Source organism: Cyprinus carpio, chromosome B23, assembly GCF_018340385.1.
Source record: "Cyprinus carpio isolate SPL01 chromosome B23, ASM1834038v1, whole genome shotgun sequence".
Lineage (NCBI taxonomy): Eukaryota > Metazoa > Chordata > Actinopteri > Cypriniformes > Cyprinidae > Cyprinus > Cyprinus carpio.
In genome coordinates, this window is record NC_056619.1 from 21,882,658 (window position 1) to 21,909,129 (window position 26,472).

The following is a 26,472-nucleotide window of genomic DNA, read 5'->3' on the forward strand; positions in this document are numbered from 1 at the left end:
TTTTAAAAAAAATAGAATTAGAATAGAGAATGCTAGAGTTAGAGGGTCAAATAAAGATGGAAGAGGTGTGTTTTAGCCGATTCTTGAAGATGGCTAAGGACTCAGCTGCTGGTCATGCCACCAGGAGGAAACATTTCATTTAAAAGTCTGTGAAAGTGATTTTGTGACTCTTTGGGCACAATTATGAGACATTCACTTGCAAAACGCAAGCTTCTAGAGGACACACACACACACACACACACACACACACACACACACACACACTCATATATATATTTGATTATGATTAGATAATAGGCCTGTATGATGTATTCTGATGATTTAGTTTGAAGAACTTAGTATCATATACTATATGAATATGCTAATCATAAAGTGCCATGGTGTGTTTCAGAGTACAGTGGTATATACAGCTCTTTGGGGGAGGCACAGCTTCCCCAAAATTTTGAGGTGAAAATGGGAGGAGGACGATTTAATGTTAATAAAATTCACAGTTCATTTCAGTTCATGTCTCAGAATGTGTATTTTTGTTTGTAATTTCACAGCTGTAATAGCATATTGTGTTACTGAAGTCAGAAAGTTCTGCTTTTCTATCGCAAATGTGCCGAATCTGCTGATTAAATTACAACTGCTCAGGGATAGAGAAGGAGATGGGGAGGGGTGGCTGGGGGAGAGTTGAGCTCTCGTGCCTCAGTTGGTAAAAAAAATAAATACAAATAAAATTAGCCAATCAGCATTGTGTGTTCACTTTCAGGAGTGTTGAGAAAAGAAACCTCGCAATTGATGCTAGCCTCCCTTCTGATATCAACCAATCATCATAGAGACGTAAATTACGTGATATTAGTTTGAGGTTTGAACATCTCGCACTGTACTTATGATGAGTAGCCATATTGAATATTTGATCGCCAACAGATTAGCCAAGCTGTCATTCAAACAGTATATATACAAATTAAAAATAACGGGAGAACACGCCTAAGCTGAATATAGGCTACAGCAGTCGCAGCTTAATTAAACAGCACTACAGACAGCTCTCTTTTAACACAGGCTTGTAAGGGATGGATGTTTGCTTCAAGTGACTGACCAGGTAAGTAAATTTATATTATCTTGCTGTATGTGTGTCGTTTTCTTTACGTGTTCTGACTAAAAGCAACCAAAAAGCCTTTTTAAAGTGCTTAAGCAAATAATAATTTAATGGATTTGTAATTTACTGTACTATGATGTGATATTGTATGTGTTATATGTATTGTATTGTTTGTCACTTAATATTGTAATTTTGTAACAACATCCTGCCCAGGTACTGCAGATGCAAATGAGCTTTATAGCTAACTCTGGCACAACACTGTTGTTGTGCGTTGTCCCTGTACAAATAAACAAAATAAATAAATAAAAAAATAATAATAATAATAATCGGCAGGGATCCCCAGACCAATAGCCTACAATTAGTGTGCCTCCTTTATTTTAAAACTCACGAGCCGCCACTGCTGATAACATCACTTCACCATGAAAGCACTTTTCTGTCATGAAATGTCTCTATCACAGTCATCTTGGTAAAAATGACGGAAGTCACACTGTTGATGCCACACTGTTGACGCCACACTGTAGAGATATGTATGAGATATGAGTTTAGCCAACAAACTGACTCTTACAGTAGTCTGGGTCAAATATGGGTTCATTTTGCATAGTTTGGTTCATGGCTTTTGGGGATGAACCTAGGCATGTTTGCATCAGTATCATTGCTACAGCATTATAGTTTTTATTACTATTTTGAATTTGTTCTATATTTTAATTTTAATTTTATTGTGTGCTTTTTGTGTATTTTTTATTAGTTTACATTGTTACAGTACTCATTTACTGAGTGATTTTTAAGTATTTCTGAGTTTATTTATTAGTTTACCTTATAACAACATTTTTTTAATATATACATATGATTGTTAATTTAGTTTTAGTTGTTTATATATCAAATACAATTACTTCCAATCATTCAACTTTAACCAAAAAAACAAAAATAAATAAAACATTTATTACATAACATAAAATGCATAATACATAGGACAAATATTTGGTTAAAGTATTTTTTATTAATTATTAAGCATTTTATGTAATATTACAATATTTTTATTTTTTTGTTTAATTTGTTTTAAGTATTGAATGAATTTTAAGTATACCTGATTTTGTTTATTAGTTTACACTATTACAATATTTGTTTATTTATTGTTTTTTAATATGTCCATATCATTTTTATTTCAGTTTTAGTTATTCATATATCAAATTAAACTAAATGAAAATTAAAAAAATGTTGCCTAGCTGAAATAAAAGAATAAAATAATTCAGTAAATGTATTTTATTTCGTTTACTGACAGGAACAAAATATTATTTATTTATTTAAAAATTAATAAAAAGTTTTCATATTTATTTTTCATTTTAGTTAACTATAATAACCCTGGTTTGCATCTATATAAACTGAACAGATTCTACTGAATAACTGATTAATTAATCGCAAACTACACACAGCTTTTGGGATCAGACATGGGAAGCCTATTTCTTTGCTCTGTTAACCATCTCTGATTAGCTGCATTCGGGGATTTGCAGCATTGTTTGTCCCTGCTGGCCATGACCCATCAGGACAGACCCGTTACCCATTTTTTGGTGACCGTGACAATGATTTGCACTTTTTGCATGCAAAATGTTGGTTTGCACAGGCTGCAAATCGATTAGTTCATCAATGAATGTCTAAGCACAGATGGCTAGACGTTCAGTAAATCCCTGCATCCACCCTTTACACAAGTTCAGTGTGAAATGAAAGAATATAACACATGCGACACACCTGTTGAGATGAGCAAATCAAAATAAAAGCACACCAAATGAAAGAGCTCCAAGCCTACGCCCAGAGAACACAATGTGGCCAGATTACTAATATTATTAATGAAGAGCGTTTGATTTCAGAATGAAACTGTTGAAGGTGAAATCTTAAGCTGAATAGGATCTATGGGTGAAATAAACACACCACTGAAACCTAGAAGCATTTTAGGGACTCACAGATGTACTTCTGAAGTCAATACTTTTATGAAAGTTAGTCAGCAAGATTATGCTGCCTTCTTATATGCCTTGGACGAATTCTAAAGCAGAATTGTGTATTTATTTTGTGGAGAAGGCAATCCCAGAATTCACTGCAAAGATCTTGATGAAAAAAAAATGTATATACGTAAAATTGAGCACTTTAAATCAACCAACCATTTTTAAAAATTAAAACTAAGAAAAAAAAAAATAAAAACCAAATACAAAAAAAAAAAAAAAAAAATCTAATCTTATCTAATAAATAACACACCTTCAATCAATTAACTTAAAAGAATATAAAAAAAATATTCCATAACACAAAAATACATACTACATGACACAAATTTTGGGTTAAAGTGTTTTTAATTACTTTTTTTTAATTAATTTTTATGTAAGATTTCTGTTTAAATGTTTTTTTTTTTTTTTTTTTTTTTTTTTTTTTAAGCATAAAACAACACATTACTCATAATGCATTACAGCATTCAAGTACATTTGTCTTTTGAACATTTACAAAGACCAATAATAAAAATATAATATATTTTCTCTATTTTTGAAAAAAGTCTCTTATGCTCACCAAAGCAATTAATTAATTAAAAATGCAGTAAAAACTGTATTATTATGAAATATTTGTACAATTTTAAATAACTGTTTTCTATTTGAATACATTTTAAAATGTTTTTTTTTTCTGTGATGTGCAGCTGAATCTTCAGCATCATTACTCCAGTCTTCAGTGTCACCTTCAGAAATCATTCTAATATGATGATTCGCTGCTCAAGAAACATTTCTGATTATTATCAATGTTGAGAAAAGTTACGCTGCTTCATTTATTTGAAACAGAAATCAAAATAATAATAAATAAATCATCATAAATGCCCATTTTGATCAATTTAATGTGTCCATGCTGAATAAAAGTATTAATTGCTTTCTTTTAAAAAAAGGAAAATCTTACTGACCCCAAACTTTTAAATGGTAAAAATATGTGAACGCACCCCTAGTCAGTCTACAAAGCAAGGCAGATCACTAGGTTTTGAAACAGAGCACACATGTAAAAACAAAATGAAGACATCGAGAGAGTCTGAAAAACACAGACGACAGCAGCGCCTGGAGATATGTGTACAAGTGTGAATGCCAGCCATTGTTAGCGCCAAAGTTTTCAAGTCATTCAGCATATTTCAGGCGCTGTGCCTCGCTGAGGTGAAGTAATTACAAACACACACCTCTCCGTGACTCTGTGAGAGAAACAACACAACAGAGAAGGCGATGGCTTCGGCCAACACCTAGAAAAGCTGCGTTTGCACAGGAATGCCACTGCGCCTGAAGATTACTGCTGCTCGCTGGATTCATTCAGTATTACCAAAATCACTTCGCCCTTTGGCTTCAGGATGGTTTGTCTTTGACATTCTAGAATGCAAACAGGTGAAATCGGATCGGTTTGATGTGCAACTGAGCTCAATGAAGCTTTGAAACAGCATGAACTAATCGGTGTATCGTTGCTCTTGCCCTTGAGCTCACACATGCTATTATTTTCACAAAGTGAATGTCTTCACCTTTTCTCTGTTTATTTGAGTGAGCTGCGGCTTAAAATAGACCCAGAACAGGAACCAGGACATCAGCGTCAAAGTGAAGCCACCAGATATCTGCTTTTGTTTAATTTAATTGAAAGTTTGAGATATGATAGTCGTAAAAAACAAGCAAATGTAACGTCAGCATCAGCATTCGGACTGGACGAGATACACCAGAGAATGTGAAACTGATTCAAGTTCAATGATAACATAAAATAAACATTAGAATGCATGATAAACTATTTTATATAATGTTTTTTGTTTGTTTTCAGTATATAATTAAATAATTCCAGTTCCAATTAAAGAATAAATAAAAGTAATGATAATTTCAATCAGGTTATTTTAGTATAATTTTGAATTAGTATTTTTTTTTTTTCATTTTAGTTAAAGATTTATCATTTTTATTTTATTTGTCCATTCTTTTTTTAACATGTCTATGTAGTAAGTTATTTTAGTGTGAGTTTTAGTTATTTTAGTACATCAATATAAAAAATTAAAATGAGAAATATTGCTTTGGTAATGAAATGAATTAAAGTAACTAACTTTTTTATTTGGATTAAAGTTTATTTATTTCAAGTAGCAAAAATTGTTTCATGGATTTAGTTATGGGTTTAGTTAATTATAATAACCCTCATTTCAATTACATAAGTAAAACCATTTTACTGAATATTTTTGTGTTTTATGTATTAAAGTATGTATTTTTAAGTAGAACCACCAAATTTCAGCATTGGTTTACATTTATTTATTGAAAAATATGCCAGAGAATGTGAAATTGATTGAAGGTCAATGATAAGGTCAAAAACTTTTTACTTGCATTACTTATGATAAATAAGTTTTCTATTTCTGATTTAATTTCTGATCATTATTTAAAAACAATGATCGTGATATTTGGAAGAAATAGTAATAAACATGTTTGAAATAGATTAACATGTACATTCAGAATATTCAAGGCGTAAGGAAAATATTGTCGACCTTAATATTACACTTCTCTGGAATAATCTCTTTGGATTGGACAATAGCAGAATTCTGTGCTCGTTTATTTTAGTGTAATGATGCTGACCATAACTGACCACTGTCACAGATAACTGCATTAGTTACACAATGTTATCAAGCAAAATGTGACAAAAATTTGAAATATTTGGCCTGTGACATGAAGACCAGTCATCTGCTGCTCCTGGCAAATCATTTACCGAGAATAAACACACATAGTCCACGTTCATCTGCAAAGTACACATTAAAGCAGCAAACCTCTCTGTTTGAATATTCAATACACTCTATACATCATTCATACACAACACCAATTTATGAACACTTCACCCAGAAGTGATTTATGACCAGCCCTTGGCTGTGTAGGTGTCAAGTGCACTGAACACTAAATATAACCACAAAAAACATGCTTTCGGCTTCATCAAACGAATTAAACGTGTCACAAAAATGACTTCTGATAATCCTAGAAGAATGTTTTGCACCAGCAAAAGTTGGGATTTTGCGGTATAATATCTTGAAAATCAATTATTTAGTAGTAATTTCGATAGCAATTTGTTATTTGTAAACAATATTTGAATATATATATACTGGGCAAATGACTTTTGAATCATGAATAAATCTGCTGGTTTTCAAGAAAATCTAAATGACCTTAAAGGAATGATGAATGATATTTTTAAAAACAATATTCAATCAAAATGTTAAATTCTATCTAGACTGAATTATGAAAAGTACATGAAACACACAATGCATAAAATAACAGTCTTTAAAGGGTATGTGAACAGGGCTTTAACATCTGTCACAAACTACTGCCATTATAGCAGACATGAAAAACTACTGACATACTGTACAGGTAACCTGTTACCTACATTTGCGATACAATAGTCTGTTTACTTTACGATTTCAGCCTTATTATATTATTATTAACTCGTATGAAACAGCATGTCGTTACAAGAATCGCGTCAAAGATCCATCTAAAGGCAGATAAAGTCTTACCTGTCCGTCAGGAATCGCAGTCGCTCACCTGCGTGACTCTCAGCCCTAAACTAAAACACAGAGCGTGTGAGTATCTTCACCAGCGCAGCGCTCTCAGCCAATCAGAGCGTGCGTTACACACAGAGCCGCATCTGATTGGCTGAGCGCCGGAGACAGACTGTAATCAACAGATTACAGTCAGTAAACACTACAGTTCAGAATGAAATATTACCTTACTGCACAGTAGACGTATATTATTTAGGCCTATTATATAACAGTATGTAATACTGAGCAGAATGCCACAATATTAAACATACATGGTTGTCACATAACCTCATCACGTTTCATGTTTATTTCAACTAATGACGTCCATGATCGTATGCCAGCTATTATATTTAGTATTTTAAATTTACAATAAAGGAGAAACCATCTTTTCTAAACAAAACTTCCACTGGTGATATAAAAACATGAAATGTGAATGCATAAATCTAAGTTTCACCTTAACAAGAAATGAAAAGCAGGTGGCCCGTTCACACCAAGAACGAGATCTGTGTTTTGTGTTCTCCCATTTGCTCTTTGTACACTATCACTCTATATAGCCTAATACAATCAGATACAACAGCATTTTTTTTTTTCAAAAAATGTATTAGCTATATATACTGATAAATTTAACATTGACTTTTATGGTATGATGACTGGATGCTTTCAACTTATTTCCTATTGAACTGTCACCAACTGAACATCTGAACATGTATTTTGAGGTGCAGCTTGTCATACTGTATTGCAGTGTTTCACTAGTTTGCAGTAAACCGGTTACCTAACCTGAATGTCCAACAGGAACAGACAAACCGAGTCAACTGAGTGAGTCATTTATGTTAGAACCGCTCAGGGCTGCGTTTCCCAAAAGCATCGTAAGCCCAAATTGATCGTAGCTCCGTTGGTTTCAATGGGTCTACGATGTTCTTCAGCTTACGATGCTTTTAGGAAACGCAGCCCAGATTGATTCAAATTCAAACTCGATTCACATGCAAAAAACTCTAAAGGACTGTGCATCGCGAATCATGATTCAGATCTGGACTTAAAATCATTTTATTTAGATCAGAACTACGATTCAGATCGGGACTTCGGAGAGCGTTTAGAAAATGTTTTATTCTGTTTTTTTTTTTTTTTTTTTTTTTTTTTTTAATTTTCATCAAATCAAGGCAGTATATAAAGTTAAAAAGCATGTTTTAAAAACAAAACAAAGAAAAAAAGAAAGCATACAAAGATACAAAAATAAACCATGGTTTTATATAGTAAAAATGTAGGCTAGTAACCATGTTTTTACCATTTGTATAACTACAGTGTTATTACAAACACCATGGTTTAACTATATTAACCATGTGTTTTTCAAATAAAGACTTTAGGTGACATGAACATGGGGTCAAATGTCCCCACCAATGTCCAAATCAAACCTATGCCTTTTAATCTTTCTAATTCTACATAGGACACGGCTATAAGAATAACAATCCAGATTAACAATAATGTTAGAATCACTTTTTTTTCAGATGATGAACGATAAAAAACATTGACAGCCAATCAGAATCCACCTGATTTTAAAGCATTTAACGTGGCAGGAGACAAAACTGCAGTGCGCAATAAACAGAAATTCACCTTGCATTAATTATCATTCTTGGTTTGAACGAGCCTTAACTTGTAGAAGCTGTTGTTATAGCTACTACCTCTTTAGTGTATTTCACTTACACAATCGTGTTAAAAGACCAGATGACTTCTACTCTAACACCCTTAACCGTCAGACTCGTGATTCATGTTTTATCACGTTATTTTAGAATAAGATGCATTTCATTTCATTGAACAAATGTAGGCCTGCTTTTCTTCGAGGGCACTGGCACATAGGTCAGATATTTTGCAATCCCCCCTATTAGCAAAAGTAAACAAAAGTTAAGTTCTGAGAAATTAGCCCATGGCTTTTGTTTAACGATGACATTCCACCTGGTCATTGATTGACTTGGTTACGGTTATAAAGTTTATGGTATGTGATTGATGTAAACCTGCCTGAGTTCTGGGTGTAATCAGAATTCAGGTTATATGAGCCACAAATAGTTCTTGGCTGGTTCTTTGTTGAAGTGAAGGTGCTGGAAATAATCATTAAACAACACTTGTAATGCACTGACTGTATTGATCATGTTATTTGCAGTTTCTTAACCCTCACATTGTGTTCTGGTCATTTTGATTTTGACCCCACACACCCCCCCCCCCCCCCCCCCACCCCAAAAAAAAAAAAAAAAAAAAAAGTTTGTTAATGTAATCACAGTGGTCTAAAACCTACAGATTTTGCTCAAAAGTTGACTTTCCGAAATTCTTTTTATAATTTTTGTATGTTTACTTGAATTATTTCCCACCTTGTTATACCTGTGATGTTCCCAGTCAAAAATGACCAGCCTACAAAAACTGCTTATAAATTTATCATGCTGTTTTTTAACCAAATCTTGGAATCAATCTTCTTGTCAACTTGTTTTCTTTCAATTAGCACAGGTTTTGTATTTATGTTTGCCTCATTGATCCGAGCTTATTCACCAATGATCAAATACTACTCAAAACGATGCGCATAAGCTGAGATCAATGAGAGGTAGATCAAAGATAGATGTTACAGTAGGTGACCTCACTCTTGTTTTCATCACAGATACTGTAAAAAGCAAAGGACAAGATCAGACAATTAAAGGGTGGTTCCCTTTAAATGTCCTTTTGTACTATTGAAAATGCAAGAACTGGAAGCTCATATGGAAAATATTATTAATGACATAAAATGTGCTGACATGACCTGAATAAACCATCCTGTGGTATAAAAATATGAATCACAAACCATAAATAAAATCATGTTCAAAAATATACTGCTAGTGTGTTTGGATTGAGTTTGCCATCAGAAAAGGAAGTACAGTCCAGTGATTTGTGGTCCTGTGTTTTGCTGTGTTTTCATTGAGCACATCTCTTGTCAGACCGGTCCTAACATGATTAACCCCAACACTCTTCTCTTACAGTTTGGAGGGCAAAGATTAGCCTGAATTAACTTCTCTCAATCCACTTTTACCAACTATGGCTAAATCCCAACTCCTGCTGAAACTACAGCTGTGTTTTTAGTGTTTCATCAACACATGAACTTAATATGTAACCTGTAGCTTGTTAATGTCATTCAGCTAAAACAGAAAGCACAAACACAGTCACAAATATCAGTGAGTTTCAGTTCCATCAGATGGGTTTCTAATTAGTCACAGTTAATGGAGAACCAACTAGATACATTAAAAATGTGGCAAGCTTCTTTAAACATCACCCCCTCTTTCGACTTAAGCAACTGTCTCAAAAAAAAAAAAAAAAAAAGATGACAAATTTCAGATCACATGTTCGTGGGGTTCCTGAATCAACTGCCATTGAGACGGATGGAAAAGATCTTGGATTGAAGCTATCAAATCCTTTTAGTCCATGAGCCCAACAGGGACATCTAGAGGAAGAGAAATGAAAGAACTAAATTAAAGCAGCATGAAGAATATCTCAGTAAATCATAGTTTCAAAATATTAGATTAGACATTTCCAGTGGAGTTCACTGGCTGCATAGCAGGCTGATTTATTTATTTTCAATTTCAATTTCAATTTATTTTTCTTACTTATTTTTACCTAAACTTCAAATATTTTTATAGTTCTAAAATATTAATCATTTATAGAAATGTAAACAAATAATAATAATAATAATTCACATATAGTAAAACTGCAAATATATATCATAAATATTTAATATCATGTTCCAAAAATATTTTGTCACAACAATTATTCAGTTGAGATGATAGACAGTTCTTTGGATTAACAATTATCATGTGAACATTTTACAAGATGCTGACACAACTTTTATGTACTTAGACACTTAAGTAACAATGTTTGATTTTCATTGCATACGGTAGATAACAAAATGTCAGTGTCTTAAATTATACAGATGAAATGGTTAACAATAAACATAAAAAGACTTCTTTAAACCTTTTATTCCCCCAGTAATTAATAAATTAATTAATTAATAAAAATAAGATGAATTTATTCGATAAAATGATATGATGAAATGCATTTTTATAACTTGTTTATACATTTTTAGAGAAGAAATCTGCCTATACTTGAATGAATTCAGATTTGATGTCTTAGTGCAGTGTTACTTCCCAAGTTGTTTCAAAAGATGTTGGATATTTGAACTGGAAAATTTGACAAAAATACTCACAGATTTCTGCAGTGCACATTTGATGAGCACGAAATGTTCAAATACTTCACACCTTCATTTTTAACAATAGACACTGTTTTGCCATTTAAAATCAAATATAACAGAAATATATTTTGCAATAGAATATATATATTGGATATTTAAAATGGAAAACATTGGAATATAATTTAAAGTGTGAAACAGTCTTTGCACTGTAGGTCATGCCAGTTTTTAACAACTAAAAGAAAAACCCAACATTTCAGGCATATGACATAACTAACCCAAACATTACATCAAAATGTTGTTTTGATCAGATTCTCTGACCAATTCTATTCTTCATCAGGACATTCTGTTGTTGAGAAGTAAAACTGAACTGCAGGCTGCTGAAGGGTGGGATATTCAGGGCGGGACGGGCAGCTCCTGGAATCACAGAGGCCCGGCTGTATATGATCCCAGAGAGACGTCCAACTCCCCTCCCAAAACATCTGGAACTGCTCTCGGATGTTTCTACACTGAGGGCAAAGGCAGGGTCAGTGGGGATGACAAACATTCCCAGATTCACAATAACAATCTCAACAATAACCTTGTAACACAGTTTGAGTATTAATACATTAGAATGTGTTAAATAATGTTAGAGGGACATTTTTAACAGCAGGCCATGACCTGTGAACTCATCTGACATGAAATGTACATTAATGCATGACATCACCTAACATCATTTGTGAAGTCGTTTAAAGACATACTTATGTAATATATGATTCATGAGTGAGGGATGCTGGGTAAAATGCTCTCCACCCATGAGAATCACTTTCATTTAAAGACGTCTTCCTCTGACGTGGTTTAGTAAACAAATCACATGTAATTCATGTCGGGGTGATTCTGCAATTAAGGGAACTTTTCTAGTTTGATTTAAAAAGGAGAAAAAAAAATTGTTTGTTTATGTTTTTTTTAAATAACACTAGAAAATACTAGAAAAATTCAGGTTTAAATGATAATTACCTTAATCCCCCCCCCCACCCCCCTTTTTTTTCTTTGGACTTTTTAAAAGCAGGCTAAAATATTAATGATTTTAAAATAATGGTAAAATAAAATAATACAAATTTCACCTCGTGAAAGTGAATATAACAAGGTGAATATAATTGTAAATATATTATAAATATGAAAAATAAATTGAATATTATATTCCAATTTAACCGGAACATTTAAAATATAAATTAAAATGAAATAGCTTTTCATAATTTGCTTAGAATTTTTTTTTAGTTCATTTGATATATGTTAACATTTTGTATCTTTATTCAAATAAAAACAATGATATCAATATAAATAAATAAACTGCATATATTACTTAATATGTGTATTATTTATGACTATTTAGCTATATGCATATGCATGTATATGAAAATACTGTTTTTATTATTTTACAATAAAATAATTTTAAAAATATACAAAGAGATTAAAATAATGTAACATAAATGTAACATCGAACTTAAAATCGTTAATCAAATTACTATTCTACTTATATTTCAAATTTCTAGATCTGATTTAATTATTTCAAATTATTAATAATTATTTTGTAATTATATATCTGAAAAAAAAGAACATCACTATATAATATTATTAGAATCAGAATTAATTCACCTTTTTTTTTTCTTTACAAGCAACTGATATATAAAGGTTCTACTCCTTTAAACATGAAATGCATTAATCCATTCCACACATGTTCCCAGGGTTTCTCAAGATCCACTTGAGACTGGAAAAGCTTGAATGGATGATCAAACAGGAAGAGTGATATACATCTGGGAAACACAAAGCAAAGTTTCAGCTGTGGTTTGGACGAGTTTTGCTCAGATGAACTGTTTGTTTTCTCATCTCTAAGCATCTCTGTCCATTAAACGAATCACCCATCATTGCATATGACATAACATAAGTGTGTATGTATATATATATATGTAATTTTATATTATTTTTTATATATATATATATATTAATATATATATATATATTATATATATATATATATATAAATGAGCATGTGTTGTCAGTAGATCTTTAATCACAAATCCACATCACACCAGTTTTATTCCCAGGAAAACCATCATTTGGAGATTTTCAATAACATTATTGTCACTTAGAGTTGAATGACAAGTGAAATTATTTTAAAAATACAAAACAGGTTTAGAACCCAAACAGATCAAAAAAAAAAAAAGGGGGATTTTGGTGCTGCAACACATCATTGGCTGCGAGCCACACACATGTGCAGTGTTATGGTGTTTGGAGTCTGGAGTTGCTATGCCTGTACATCTGGCTGCTGGAAATCACAATCTGAACAGCGAAAGTGTCCACGCCCTGAACAACACCCTACAGCAGAGAGACATAAACCAGTTCAACACCACTTCAAAACCAGTAATACAAACTTCATAGTACAACTCACGTGAATGGATCACTGGAGAGCCACATACAAGTGAATTACCACTGAAACTGATAAAAGAAGGATTTTGTTTAGTTTAGACACAATCTGTCAGCTCATTCACACAAGACATGTTATATAATCATACAGGAGACTGACAGGTATGTGAAAATGAGTTCTCTGACAAGTAGAAGCCAGTCACTCAAAGAACAATAAAAGACGCACATCTATGTGTCATTAGCCGCGTTTCCATCCAAAGTTGCAAATTTAACTTGTGTGCAAGAATATTGCATAAAACATTTGCGAATAAGCACCGTTTTCATCCGATGAGTCAAGAGGCACAAAATCATCACTTCCTGATAAACTGGCACTAGATATCACTGAGAAAAGTGAGAGAAGCCACTGAACATAAACATTTTCATATATAATAAATGACTTGTGCCACAGAGTGAGCGGATGAAAGAATGAATGCGGTCATTGCTTTCAGAGCTGGATGCCTGCTGTTCTGGAACACAGTTGTGTTAGACAGTTCTGGGAGCCAATAATACTATGACAACAGTCTTTACTCAGGCATTTCAGAATGACCAAAACATTTAAGATGCTGTGCAACAAGATTGGTCTGCTGGATAGTCAGGTTATGCCGCATTACTTTTTTGATGTGCATGGAGGAATTTATTAGGCAAATGCCATTCCATATCCCATTTTTCATATTAACCCTTTTATTGCACAACAAACAAACAAACAAACAAACAAACAAACAAACAAAAAACACCTCAAGTGAGCATATTTATTTATTTATTTATTTATTTATTTATTTTCTTCAAAATTTGGCATTTCTATCACTCGTTTCTGATGCGATACTTCAAAATGTGCATAAAAACAGGGTGATGGAAACATTGCTAGTGATAAATCTCCGCAATTGTAAGGATATTATCACCAAAGCTTCTCTTAACAAGCTTTGTTGTTGACAGTAAGGTACTACGTAGCGACCACATAGTTACTTCCTGGCAACCACCAGTTAGAATACTCTAGAAACCACTTAACAATCCCGTAACAATCACTTAGAACACCGTATCAAGTGCACCTTAGCATCACTGACACCCTAGTAACCACCTAGCAACCACTTAGAACATTCTAGCAACAGCTTAGCAATGGCCTAAGAACTATCCAGAACTCCCTAAAAATCACCTAGCAACACCCCAGCAACCAATTAGAACACCCAGAAACAGCTTAGCAACAGCCTAAGAATCATCCAGAACATCAAAGCACGCACCTGCTGAAGATACCAACTAGCGACCACATAGCAACTCACTGGCAACCATCCAGAATAATCTCGAAACCATCCAACAATCCCATAGCAATCACTTAGAACACCCTAGCAAAAACACAGCAACAGCATAGCAACAACTCGGAACATGTCAGAAATCATATAGCGACCTCCAAGAACACCCTACCAACCAACCGCAGAGCAACTCCATCAAAACCCAAAAAAACAACAAACCAACAACCAACACTCTAGCAACCAGAAGAAGACCTCATTAACCATCCCTGGCAACCACCCACAACAACAACCACACAGCAACTCCTTGCCATCCTAGCAACAACTTACTGAAGCAACACCACAGCAACCACCCAGAACACAGTGAAAGCCCCCTAGCAATCAAGCAGAACACCCTATCAATCACATAGCAACTCCTTGACAAACACACAGAACACAGTAACAGCCCCCTAGCAATCATCCAGAAGCAACAACCAACCACACAGCAACTCCTTGGTACTCCTAGAACACCCTAGCAACATCCTACTGTAGCAACACCCCAGCAACAACCCAGAACACAGTAAAAGTCCCCTAACAATCATCCAGTACACCCTAGTAACCACATAGCAACTTCCTGGCAACCACCCAAAACACAATAATAGCCTGCTAGCAATCATCCAGAACACCATAGCAACCACACATCAACTCCCTGGCAACTCCTAGAACAATCTAGCAACATCCTACTGTAGCAACACCCCAGCAACAACCCAGAATACAGTAACAGCCCCCTAACAATCATCCAATACACCCTAGCAACCACATAGCAACCACCCACAACATCCTAGCAACCACCTACTTTAGTAATACCCAAGCAACCACCCATAACACAGCAACAGCCCCCTAGCAATCAACCAGAACACCCTATCAACCACATAGCAACTCCTTGACAAACACACAGAACACAGTAACAGCCCCCTAGCAATCATCCAGAACACCCTAGCAACCACACAGCAACTCCTTGGTACTCCTAGAACACCCTAGCAACATCCTACTGTAGCAACACCCCAGCAACAACCCAGAACACAGTAAAAGTCCCCTAACAATCATCCAATACACCCTAGTAACCACATAACAACTTCCTGGCAACCACCCAAAACACAATAATAGCCTGCTAGCAATCATCCAGAACACCATAGCAACCACACATCAACTCCCTGGCAACTCCTAGAACACCCTAGCAACATCCTACTGTAGCAACACCCCAGCAACAACCCAGAATACAGTAACAGCCCCCTAACAATCATCCAATACACCCTAGCAACCACATAGCAACCACCCACAACATCCTAGCAACCACCTACTGTAGTAATACCCAAGCAACCACCCATAACACAGTAACAGCCCCAAGCCATCATCCAGAACACCCTAGAATCCAAACATAAACTCCCTAGCAACCACTCACAACACCCTAGCAACACCCCAACAATCACACAGAAAACAGTAATAGCCTCCTAGCAATAATCCAGAACACCCTAACAACCACATAGCAACTCCCTGCCAACCACCCACAACCCCATGGCACCTTAGCAACACCCCCAAAATCACGTAGGAATCCAGTAGCAACCACCCACAGAACTAGTACTGATGATTTTTGCACAAGAAAAAAAACACCTCTCATTCTAATTTAAATAATTTTCCTTCACATTTTCTTCAGAAAAAGCTTGAAATATTGTGACTCGAGATGAAGGGCAACCAAAGGAGCTAATAATTTTTTAATATTTCAGACCTTATCCTTCCAATCAAATAATCCTCTAAGCCAGTAAGGCGTTAAAGAATTCCACTGGCGTCACTTACAGTAAACCAGAGCTGGATTTGTGTAACCGGTGGCAGGGAGGGACCCTCTGTAGTGTGCACGGGCTGAATATAAGGGTGAATCCCTGCCGGAGACAGCAGAGCCTGGCACTGAGGAAATGAGACCAGGATCTGCATGGACAATACTGGCAGGTCAAATCAAATCCCCGTTATCTCAGGCATTCCTCAAGCAGATCTGCTATGACACGCCGAGTGACTAAAACAATCTTAATTGAAATCTTTGGCGTTTTAGAGATCCTTGCTTGACTTGTCAGATGGCTAGCAATGAGTTATGTGAAGATTTCTGGTGAGGTAAGGAAAACGAGTAATACGAGTAAGTTTATGTGTGTGTGAGATGTGTAATACGACCATGGGCGGCTTAAATACAGGGGCGAGAGGGTGGGAGTGCTGAGTGTGTCCCGTACTAACTTTCTCTCCCTCTTCCACACACTAACAGTCCAGAGACAGACACTCAAGACGTTAAGGACTGCGAGTGAAAGACCTAAGAGCAGCCAAGAGATTTCATCCGACCCCCGACGACTTGTTTAGGCTCCTCAGGGAGAAGAGGCAGCATGCATTGGAACGTGGCCCTCCGGAGCGCCGGGCTCTGGGTCATTCTGAGTTTAGCTGCTGGTCAGCTGACTGAGCAGGAGAAATCAACTATCATCGACATGCACAATGAGCTTCGCTCTAAGGTTCAGCCCAGCGCCGCCTTCATGCAGAAAGTGGTAAGAGATGCACCTGACAGGAGAAATACAACACATTTGGCTTTGTGTTTTTGGTGTAAGCTAGACTGGTACATGAGCTACTGAATATGATGTCTTAGTTAAAGGAAAAGTACATGCAAAAAGGCAAATGTTGTCATTATTTAATGGCAATGTTACTTCAAGCAGGTAAGATTTTCTTTTTTCTGTCTGCCTTGGAGCTTGACAGCATTGGATGTTCTTCAAAATTCAAACCTTTTATTTTAGGTATTTTATCATTCATAGATTAATAAAGTATTTAGATCTAGAAATTCTAAGATTTATTATACAGTACCGTTCAAAAGTTTGGGGCCGGTAAGATTTTTTAAATGTTTTAAATATTTGATTACAAATACAGTAAAAATTGTAATATTGTGGAAAATATATTACAATTCAAAACAACTGTTTTCTATGTAAATATATGTAAAAATGTAATTTATTCCGGTGATCAAAGCTGAATTTTCAGCATCATTACTCCAGGCTTCAGTGTCCTTCAGAAACCATAATATGCTGATTTGCTGCTCAAGAAACATTTCTGATCAGAAACAGTTGTGCTGCTTCATATTTTTGTGGAAACTGTGATGCTTAATTTTTTTTTACCTTTCTTTGTAACATTCAATATATATCTTTACTGTCACTTTTGATCAATTTAATGCATCCTTGCTGAATATGTATTAATTTATTCAAAAAAAAAAAAAGACCCCAAACTTTTGAATGTTATGTGATATATAGAAAACATCTTTCCCATCCACATGTGTGTGAAGTCTCATGAGGGCTGTTAATGTTTTGATCGTTGGTTTTGGAACTGAGCTCAGTGTTTGTGTGTTGCATGTGAGTTACGAGGTCAGAGCATCTCATCATCTGCCATCAATCACTGCAATTACATCTTTCACTGTCTCATTACTGCTCTAAACAATAATTATCACATTAATATCCATGGTAATTGAGTCATCATGCATATTCATGGCACATTCAATCCCATGTGAAACACAAGGGAGTCAAAGTAATACTGTAATCCTGATTATAGTTTACCAAATGAAAACTTCTCGCTCATTATCTCTCCTTTAAAGGGACAGTTCACTCAAAAATTTAAATTGTGTTATCATCCACTCAACCTCAAGTCGATCCAAACCTTTCTTTCTTCTGTTTGAACACAAACAAAGATATTTTGAAGAATGCTGGTAACCAAACAAGTTGCTGGTAGCCATTGACTTCCATAGCATGAAAAAAAAATACTATGGAAGTCAATGGGGCGCAGAAACTATTTAGTTTCAACATTCTTCAAAATATCTTCTTTTGTGTTCAGCAGAAGAAAGAAATTCATACAGGTTTGGATCCACCTGATGGTGAGTAAATGCTGATAGAGTTGTCATTTTTGGATGAACTGTCCCTTTAAGCATTGTAGCTGTGTGAAACATACCTCTTTGCCATGTGAGTGCAATAATCAGAGCAGTACAAAGCTGGTATTATAATGAATGAGACCATCCTTTATCTGATAAAGAGGGACTTTTCGAACAGAAATCATGAAGTGACTTGATTTTGAATGGATGGTGTGTGTGTGAGTGTGTGGATGCAATGATACTGTTGTGCAACGTGTGTGAGACATGCTGAGGAATGTGAATGTTATATGAAACCGCAGGAGCGTTGTGCTGAGTGTGAGTGTTTTAATAAAACCCCATGTGGTCATCTGATCTTACGGCCTCGTGTTTGTATTGTGGATGTAATTCAGAGCAGAGATTTAAAGATGAAGAGTCTCTGGTCCTCTTGTGAAACATATTTTGTTCACACACATTTACACAACAGTGGGGTGGATTACACAAACAACATGTCTGAGTCATATTTCACTGCAAAAAAAAAAAAAAAGGTCTTGCATGAAGATTAAATAAAAAAGCTTGCTTATTTATGTTTTAGTTATTTATTCCATCATAAATTAAAGGTAGTACAACAAACAAAACCATTATTATTATTTTATTTTATTTTTTTGCATTGTGGTACTGAGAACAGTACTTTTTGTTTGCATTATATTTTAATGCAAATTTAAAGTTATTTTGCATTTTTGAAGAAAACAAAGCTTGTTTATTCATTCATTCCTTCATAAATTAAAGGAACTACAACAAACACTACCATAAAAATAAAATACTTTACAGTACAAAAATACTTTACCCTACAATATATAAACTTTAGCATTAAAATTAGACTTTTTTTACATCATGGAAGTGAAAACAATTTTTTTTATTAAATAAATTTTTTTTTATTAAATATGTAAAAAAAACAAAAAACAATTCCTCTTTGGGTATTAGGGTGGAATATGACCAAGAGTTGCAAGATTCACTCAATGACTGATCTATGTAAAAAAAAACTTTTAAATGGTTTAATTAAAAGTTGATTAAAAATTATCATTCTTAATGTCAAACACCAACAAGCTTGTTTGTTTTGTTTGAGGTGTGGGACGAGACACTGCGTGTGGTGGCAGAAGCATACGCTGCAAAATGCATCTGGGATCACAACCCTCAACTTGAGGAGCTCAGTCTGGGAGAAAATCTCTTTGTAAACACTGGACCATTTAATGCAACCAAAGCATTGCTGAACTGGTATGACAATACCTTCCCCAAAACATAAATAAGACATAAAAAATCTGTGATATGCAGAAATATTATCTATAAGCAGATTTGCAACTCATTTCTTTGCGCACACAGGTTTCAGGAACATGTGGATTATGACTTTGAAACCAATAACTGTCCTGAAGACAAAATGTGTGGCCATTACACTCAGGTGTGTATACTCTGTTTCTCTTCGGTGTTTTTGACTGGTTTCCACAGCATGAATATGCAGATGTGATGATGTGTTTCTCTGTTGTTGTGCAGATGGTCTGGGCAGACAGCAATAGAATCGGCTGTGCTACTCATTTCTGTGACACTCTTGAGGGTCTGGGTTTTAAAAAGGCCACTCTTCTTGTCTGTGATTATTACCCTACGTAAGTGCATTCGAATAACCCACACTGAACATTGCCTTAGTGTTCTAGAATGTGTTCTAAAACACTCTATAACACAAACTGGGCAGTTATACAGTATTTATTATGTTATAAGATGCATCATCATACGGGCGTCATACGGGCTCATATACACATTATGTATATGAATTATGTATTATGTATCCCCCATTATGCAAGACATTTCTGATTAACTGCTTGTTGTCAAACCTTACTTAGTTTATAAACAGAAACAATAGGAGTGACAATATATTTAAATAATTAAATACAAATAAATTACATTAAAAATAAATATTAAGTAATCATAATAAGTATGTAAAAATTATATTAAAATCAAAATAATTATGAAAAATACATTTAATAATAAAAATAAATATGAAATCATCAAAATAATCATATTAAAATTATAATCAATTATATTAAAAATCAAAATAATTACATTTTATTTCGGAAGATTGAAGAACTGGATGTTCTTCAGGGTTCAGTAATGAATTTAAATGCCTTTTTCTGCTTGTTTGTTGTTATGTGATGTGCTTATGTGAGGCTTTTAAATATATTTTAACTCACAAACGCCAATACCTCAGCAAAATAAAATTCAATTATTTTAATTTAGAGCTTGACATAACTTAAAAATGTATATTTTTTATAGAAATTTCCATGTTTTTCCATAACTTTTCAACTGTAGGTCTAGAAATCTCACTTTAAAAAAATTCTTTATGTTCTATAAAATGAATTGAAGTAACAAAATAATAAATATAATGTCAGTTTCATCTTGATTTTTAGCTATTTAAGCATATTTAACATCTTATTTTGTCTTGTATTTAAGCCATCTTGCGGCCCTCTCATTGAGAAACTCTGATCAAAATTATTTTTCCTTCATTACAGAGGAAATTATGAGGGACGAAAGCCATACGAGTCTGGAGCGCCATGCTCAAAGTGTCCAGATAAGCTGTCATTGTGTGAGGACAACATATGTGGTAATGTGAAGACTTTATCAACTGAGATCCAGCATGAGATAAAATGAAAAACTAAACTATGACTATATATTTTATTGTACACGCTTTTCTCAAAACTCTCTCTTCCACACAGTGGCTGAGAATCTCTTTAATCCGTCTGAGAAGCCCGAGTCAGACGACACTGAAGCTCCGACTGTCTTACCTGAGCATCCACGAATGATGACAGAGCCTTTCTGTGTTCCTGAAGAGCCAACTCAAGAGCACGTTAAAATTGAGAGAGGAATAGAAACTGAAATTCTGGTGATGCTCGTCTGGCTGCTGGCGGCTCTTGTTTTGTGAGGGTTTGAAGTGGATGTATGGAAGCACGTTTCCGCCACTGAATTAAAAAAAAGGTAAATGCGAATTTCACAATTACTTTTTTTTATTTTTTATTCAGTGTGGAAAAGTACGGGCTTCAACGGGCTTCCATATGGATGAGAACACCATAAGAATAAAAAAAACACATAAAAATTTAAATCTTCAACAAAATTAAAGGAAAAGTTCACCTAAAAATTTAAATTTGCTGTAAAATCTATTCACCTTAAGTCTATCCAAAATGTAGATGAGTTTGTTTCTTCAACAGATTTAGGAGAAATTTAGCATTGCATCACTTACTCAACAAGTTGATCCTCTGCAGTGAATGGGTGCCGTCAGAATGAGAGTCCAAACAGATAATGAAACATCACAATAATCACACCACTCCAGTCCATCAGCTAACATCTTGTGAAGCCAGAAGCTGTGTGTTTATAAGAAACAAATCCACCATTAAGACATTTTAATGTCTTTAATAAGCACCAACCAGTGCTTCCAGCCAAAAATATGAGTCCATAATCCATAATATTGCTTTCTCCAGTCTTCTTGTCTGAATTGGGAGAGAAATATGCACAGATCAAGCACCATTTACAAGCCAAAACAGTCTAAAACAGCCAAAAGTGGCGCTTAAAGTTAAAAACATCACAATAGAAAGATTTGTTTCTTACAATATGGACTTTGATTTTGGCCAAAAGTGGCGCTTAAAGTTAAAAACATCTTAATTGATGGATTTGTTTCTTACAACCACACAGTTTTTAACTTGGGAAAAAAACAGACGATAAAAACAATTCATTATCAACTTGTCTCTGGCATTTTAAGACTTTCAGAAGCGCTTTTCCCTGAGCCCTAATTTCTGACACTCTCTTTGGGCGTCTACACGGGTCTCAGAGAGGATTAACAGATAAATGAACAGCTTTTTGCAGATTAGGCCAAATGAGTGTATTTTTTTTTCCGCAAACATCATTTGTCTCATATCTTGAGTGATATTGCTCTTAGCTGACATTGGTAGGATTTGTGCATGTCTTAAAGTGACATTACACTTCAGCATTAAAACAGAATCTGTGTTGTATAAAAACTTCTGACTCATTATGACCAAAGACTTGATTTAAGGCTGAGATGGCATTATTATCCACTATAAAACATGCAAGGAAAAAAAAGACCTACAATTACATATAAAAAATCGGGCTGTATTACATTTGCATTTGGATTAGTTTTAACACACTACAGATTTAACATAAATCAACAAACTTAATGTGATGCATATTTGTCATATTCTGTTTTAAATGCACAACAACCAGCTTGTGTTTTGAAAATATTATTATTTAAATGTAAAAAATAGATGCAAATATTCAATTATAAACCATGCCATAATTTTGGTGCGCAAAAATCTTCCCTTTTTCTTATGTTTTTCATTTATTTATGACTGACAAATATACAGCACATTAAGAAGTTAAAACTGTAGCGAAAACATCAGATGATTTTACCTCATTCTACTGCAGCTTTATAGGAGTCTATAGTGAAAGAAACCCTTTTCAGATGTTTTAAGATAATCTCATGCAAGTAACCAGTTTTTGATCATCTATTCATCTCAATGTCTTCTTAGGTTTACATTAAGGATGATTATTTCACTGCAAATTATTTTCTTGTTGATTTTGTGGAGCGTTTGATGCAGCAGGCATTAAGCTTTTGCATGACTCATGATTTTAAGAAATTTACAGTATAGCGTTTGTTGTAATGAACAATTTAAGAAAAAGACATTCTGTAGCCTATACTCTCAGTGAAGTTCAACATGACGTGTATTAGTATGTACATCTTTTTATATGCAGGCTAAATGCCATTTATATTGTGTTAAAGTCCAAACTCTTCATATAAATGTGATGGTAAAAACTTGGATAGAAACACCTGAATGAACTGGAATGGTTTTTTTTGTTTTACTTGATTATGTTTTATGTATTAGAATTTTTTAAAATGACCTTTGTTGGTCATTTTCATAAATATATGGTTATTGTCTAGTATTGTTCTTATTTGTTGCTGTGAGAACTTCTATGCACACTTGTTTACAATTGTGATGGAAGATCGCTGATATATTATCGATCTTCTCCATCAATAATAACTCAGATTATAAAGCTGTTGGACACACCAGACATCACTAGATGGCAGTGTAACTCAATAAAACTGTTGACAAACTGTTTTAATGGACTCAATGTAAGTGACTGTCTTGTATGTTCATCGACCAATAAAACCAGTTCAAATGGGAGTTTAGTGGCTTTTATGTCTAGCTTTAAAGTCCTATATATTAGATTTTAGTAAGTATAGTATTTAGTATAGTGCCTATATATGCCTATATATTATTATTATTATTATTTAAAAAAAAAATAATAATCAAAATAATTATTGAAATACAATGAATGATAACTAAAATAAAATTATATATATATATATTATTTCAGCCAATTGCCAAGGCAACATCTCATTCAAAATAACTAAAACTAAACCTGAAATAAAAATAAATAAAAGCGTACTATACAATAACTATAAAATATATATATAGACATAGAAACACACATAGAAACAACTAAAATTACAAAAAAAAAAAAAAAAAAAATACTCTTAATGATACTAAATGATACTAACACTGCAGCCCAACACTATCAAATGAAAAAAAAAACCTTAAATGCAAATCTGAAGATGCTGTATTGACGTGTTCAAGGGCCTCAAAAAAGATTAATTTCTGTTCATTCAAGCGTAACAGGATTAAAACACTTGTCCAAATACTCCAGCGCTAGAATCTCCTCATAATATCAACACTGTTCAGCAGGACTGATTAACATTTACATAAAGCACAAAGCAAATGTCAACATCTCACAGTTCATCTGTGCGGCGGGATCAGATCCATCAGATGGGATATTCACTCACCAAAGCAAACAGCACTTGAACTTTCTGCTCGTCTTGTGTCGTGTTAATCCATCCTGAGAGTGACGTCCACTCGGCTGAGTCAAAGCACCTCGGCTTTCTGACGCAGGACAAAACAAACAGGCTTAATTGCAAAAGCAAACGGGTTTCATGTCGTGCCTTCTGTTTTGTAGAGGATCTGAAAGAAAAAGTATCAGTTGTGATACCTGGTGTTTTATTAAGAGCAGACAAGTACAGTAAAGTAATACAATAAATAAATAAATAATATATAATAAATAATATAATTTATATATTATATATTTAAATGATTAATATATTTAATTATAATTATGAAATTATATAAATAATTTATTATAATATTAATCAGTGATAATTTAAATATTTATTGCTAATTATTATATAAATATATTATTTATAAAGATTATATATTATATAATTAAATTATACATATTTATATTAGATTTACATATGTATATAAAATTAAGATGATTTAATAATGCTTATTTAATTATTATTTATTATTATTATTTATTATTTAAGATTGTTTATGAATTGTTTAAATGTATTTATTTATTTTAAATGTTAAAAATTATTTATTTAAATGTGTTTATCCACTTATTTCAAATGATATATTTAGAATTATTTATTTATAAAAATGTTTTTTTTTTAAGATTGTTTGTTGTTTTAATTTCGGTATTTTATTTTATTTATTGTTATTTAAATCTATTCACTTAGGATTATTTAAGATTGTTTAATTATTTATGATTTAAATTTAATAATTTATTTTAAATATTTAACACTTATTCATTCATTTTCATTCATTATTTGCATTTATTTATTATTGCAATTATTTTAAGCTAAGATGGTTTGTTTTTGTACTATTACTTTTTATTTATAAATAAACATAAACAACCTCTATAGATAGATAGATAGATAGATAATGATTTATTTTAACATGCAACCTTTTATTTTAACATTAAACATATTTAAGATTTATTCAATTATTTAAATTTTTATATTTATTTATTAGTTACATTTATTCATATCAAATTATTTTAGATTGAGCTGGTTTCTTTGTTTGTTTATTTACTGTATTGTTGCTTTTATTTATTTATTTATTTATTTATTTATTTATTTATTTATTTATTTATTTATTTATTTATTTACTTATTTAAACTTTCCTAAACTTTGAGTTTCAAATCAGAGTTTGTGAATTTATCTCAGGGCGTATGGGTTTGGTTCTTGGCTTACAACTCTTTACAGACAAGCTTCTGTTCTTATTAGTAATATTTTTTCCCTTCCAAATTTAAAAAATGATGCCCCCCACCATGACAACACGTTCTCATGGTCTCAGTGTTTGATGCAGTGGGGTCTCTGCAGGCCTGATGTTCAGATTGATGGTCCTCATCATGATGAAGTCTCGGCCTAAAACTGCAGGATTATTGCATTCCAGCGGGCCGGAGAGCTTTACCTCATCCTGCAAACCACCACATCCGTCATGAGCGCCGTAAACACCCACACATCCGAGGAGCATCCCATCGCTCCGGTGCTGGATTACACACAGCGAATGAAGACGGAGAACTCGTCCCAAACCTTCAAACCAGCCATCGAGAAATATCCAGCTCAGTGATCTTTACCTCCAGTGCTCTGAGGATTGCTGCACATTCAAAGAGAAGACAATAATAAAACCACTGAAAGTCACTCTGTTTTCATAAAGCTGAAATCTGTTCCACACATGACAGCAATAATGTTTCCTTTATGAGGCCGGCGTTTTGAAACAATATATTATATAGAGTTGTTCTCACAAATCAGTCTCATTTGAGAGCTGTATGTGCCACATTAACTCGCTATTAAAATAATTGATGGTTTCACACCTAATTCTTCGCCTTAATTCTTATTTCATTTGCATTTAACATGTCTTTCCCTCTCCATCTGTTTTTATTTTTCTTACCCAAAGAGCATTTTGCTGTCCAATGTTCGTGCCTTAACCTTGCAAATTCTAGTATTGCATTAATATTGCATCCTTCTCATAATCTTTTTTTGGCTCAATTTATCTGTAAAATAATAATAATAATAATAATAATAATAATAATAATAATAATAATAATAATAATAAGAATAACTATTAATATAAAAATACTTTAATAATAAAATTAAACCCCCCTAATAACCCCTTGTTTTGTTTTTAAAACAAACCT

At 33.5% G+C, this 26,472-nt stretch overlaps 1 protein-coding gene across 1 annotated transcript; it reads left to right on the top strand.

Annotated features, from left to right (window-relative positions):
* Window positions 1-16,705: 16,705 nt before the first annotated feature.
* On the top strand, window positions 16,706-25,904 carry LOC122141893 (peptidase inhibitor 15-like). Its single transcript, XM_042750538.1, has 7 exons — window positions 16,706-17,050; window positions 19,508-19,656; window positions 19,762-19,837; window positions 19,930-20,039; window positions 20,940-21,031; window positions 21,144-21,345; window positions 25,712-25,904. Exons 1-7 carry the CDS (start codon window positions 16,895-16,897, stop codon window positions 25,902-25,904), a joined length of 978 nt encoding a protein of 325 aa, XP_042606472.1. The 5' UTR covers window positions 16,706-16,894.
* Window positions 25,905-26,472: the final 568 nt, after the last annotated feature.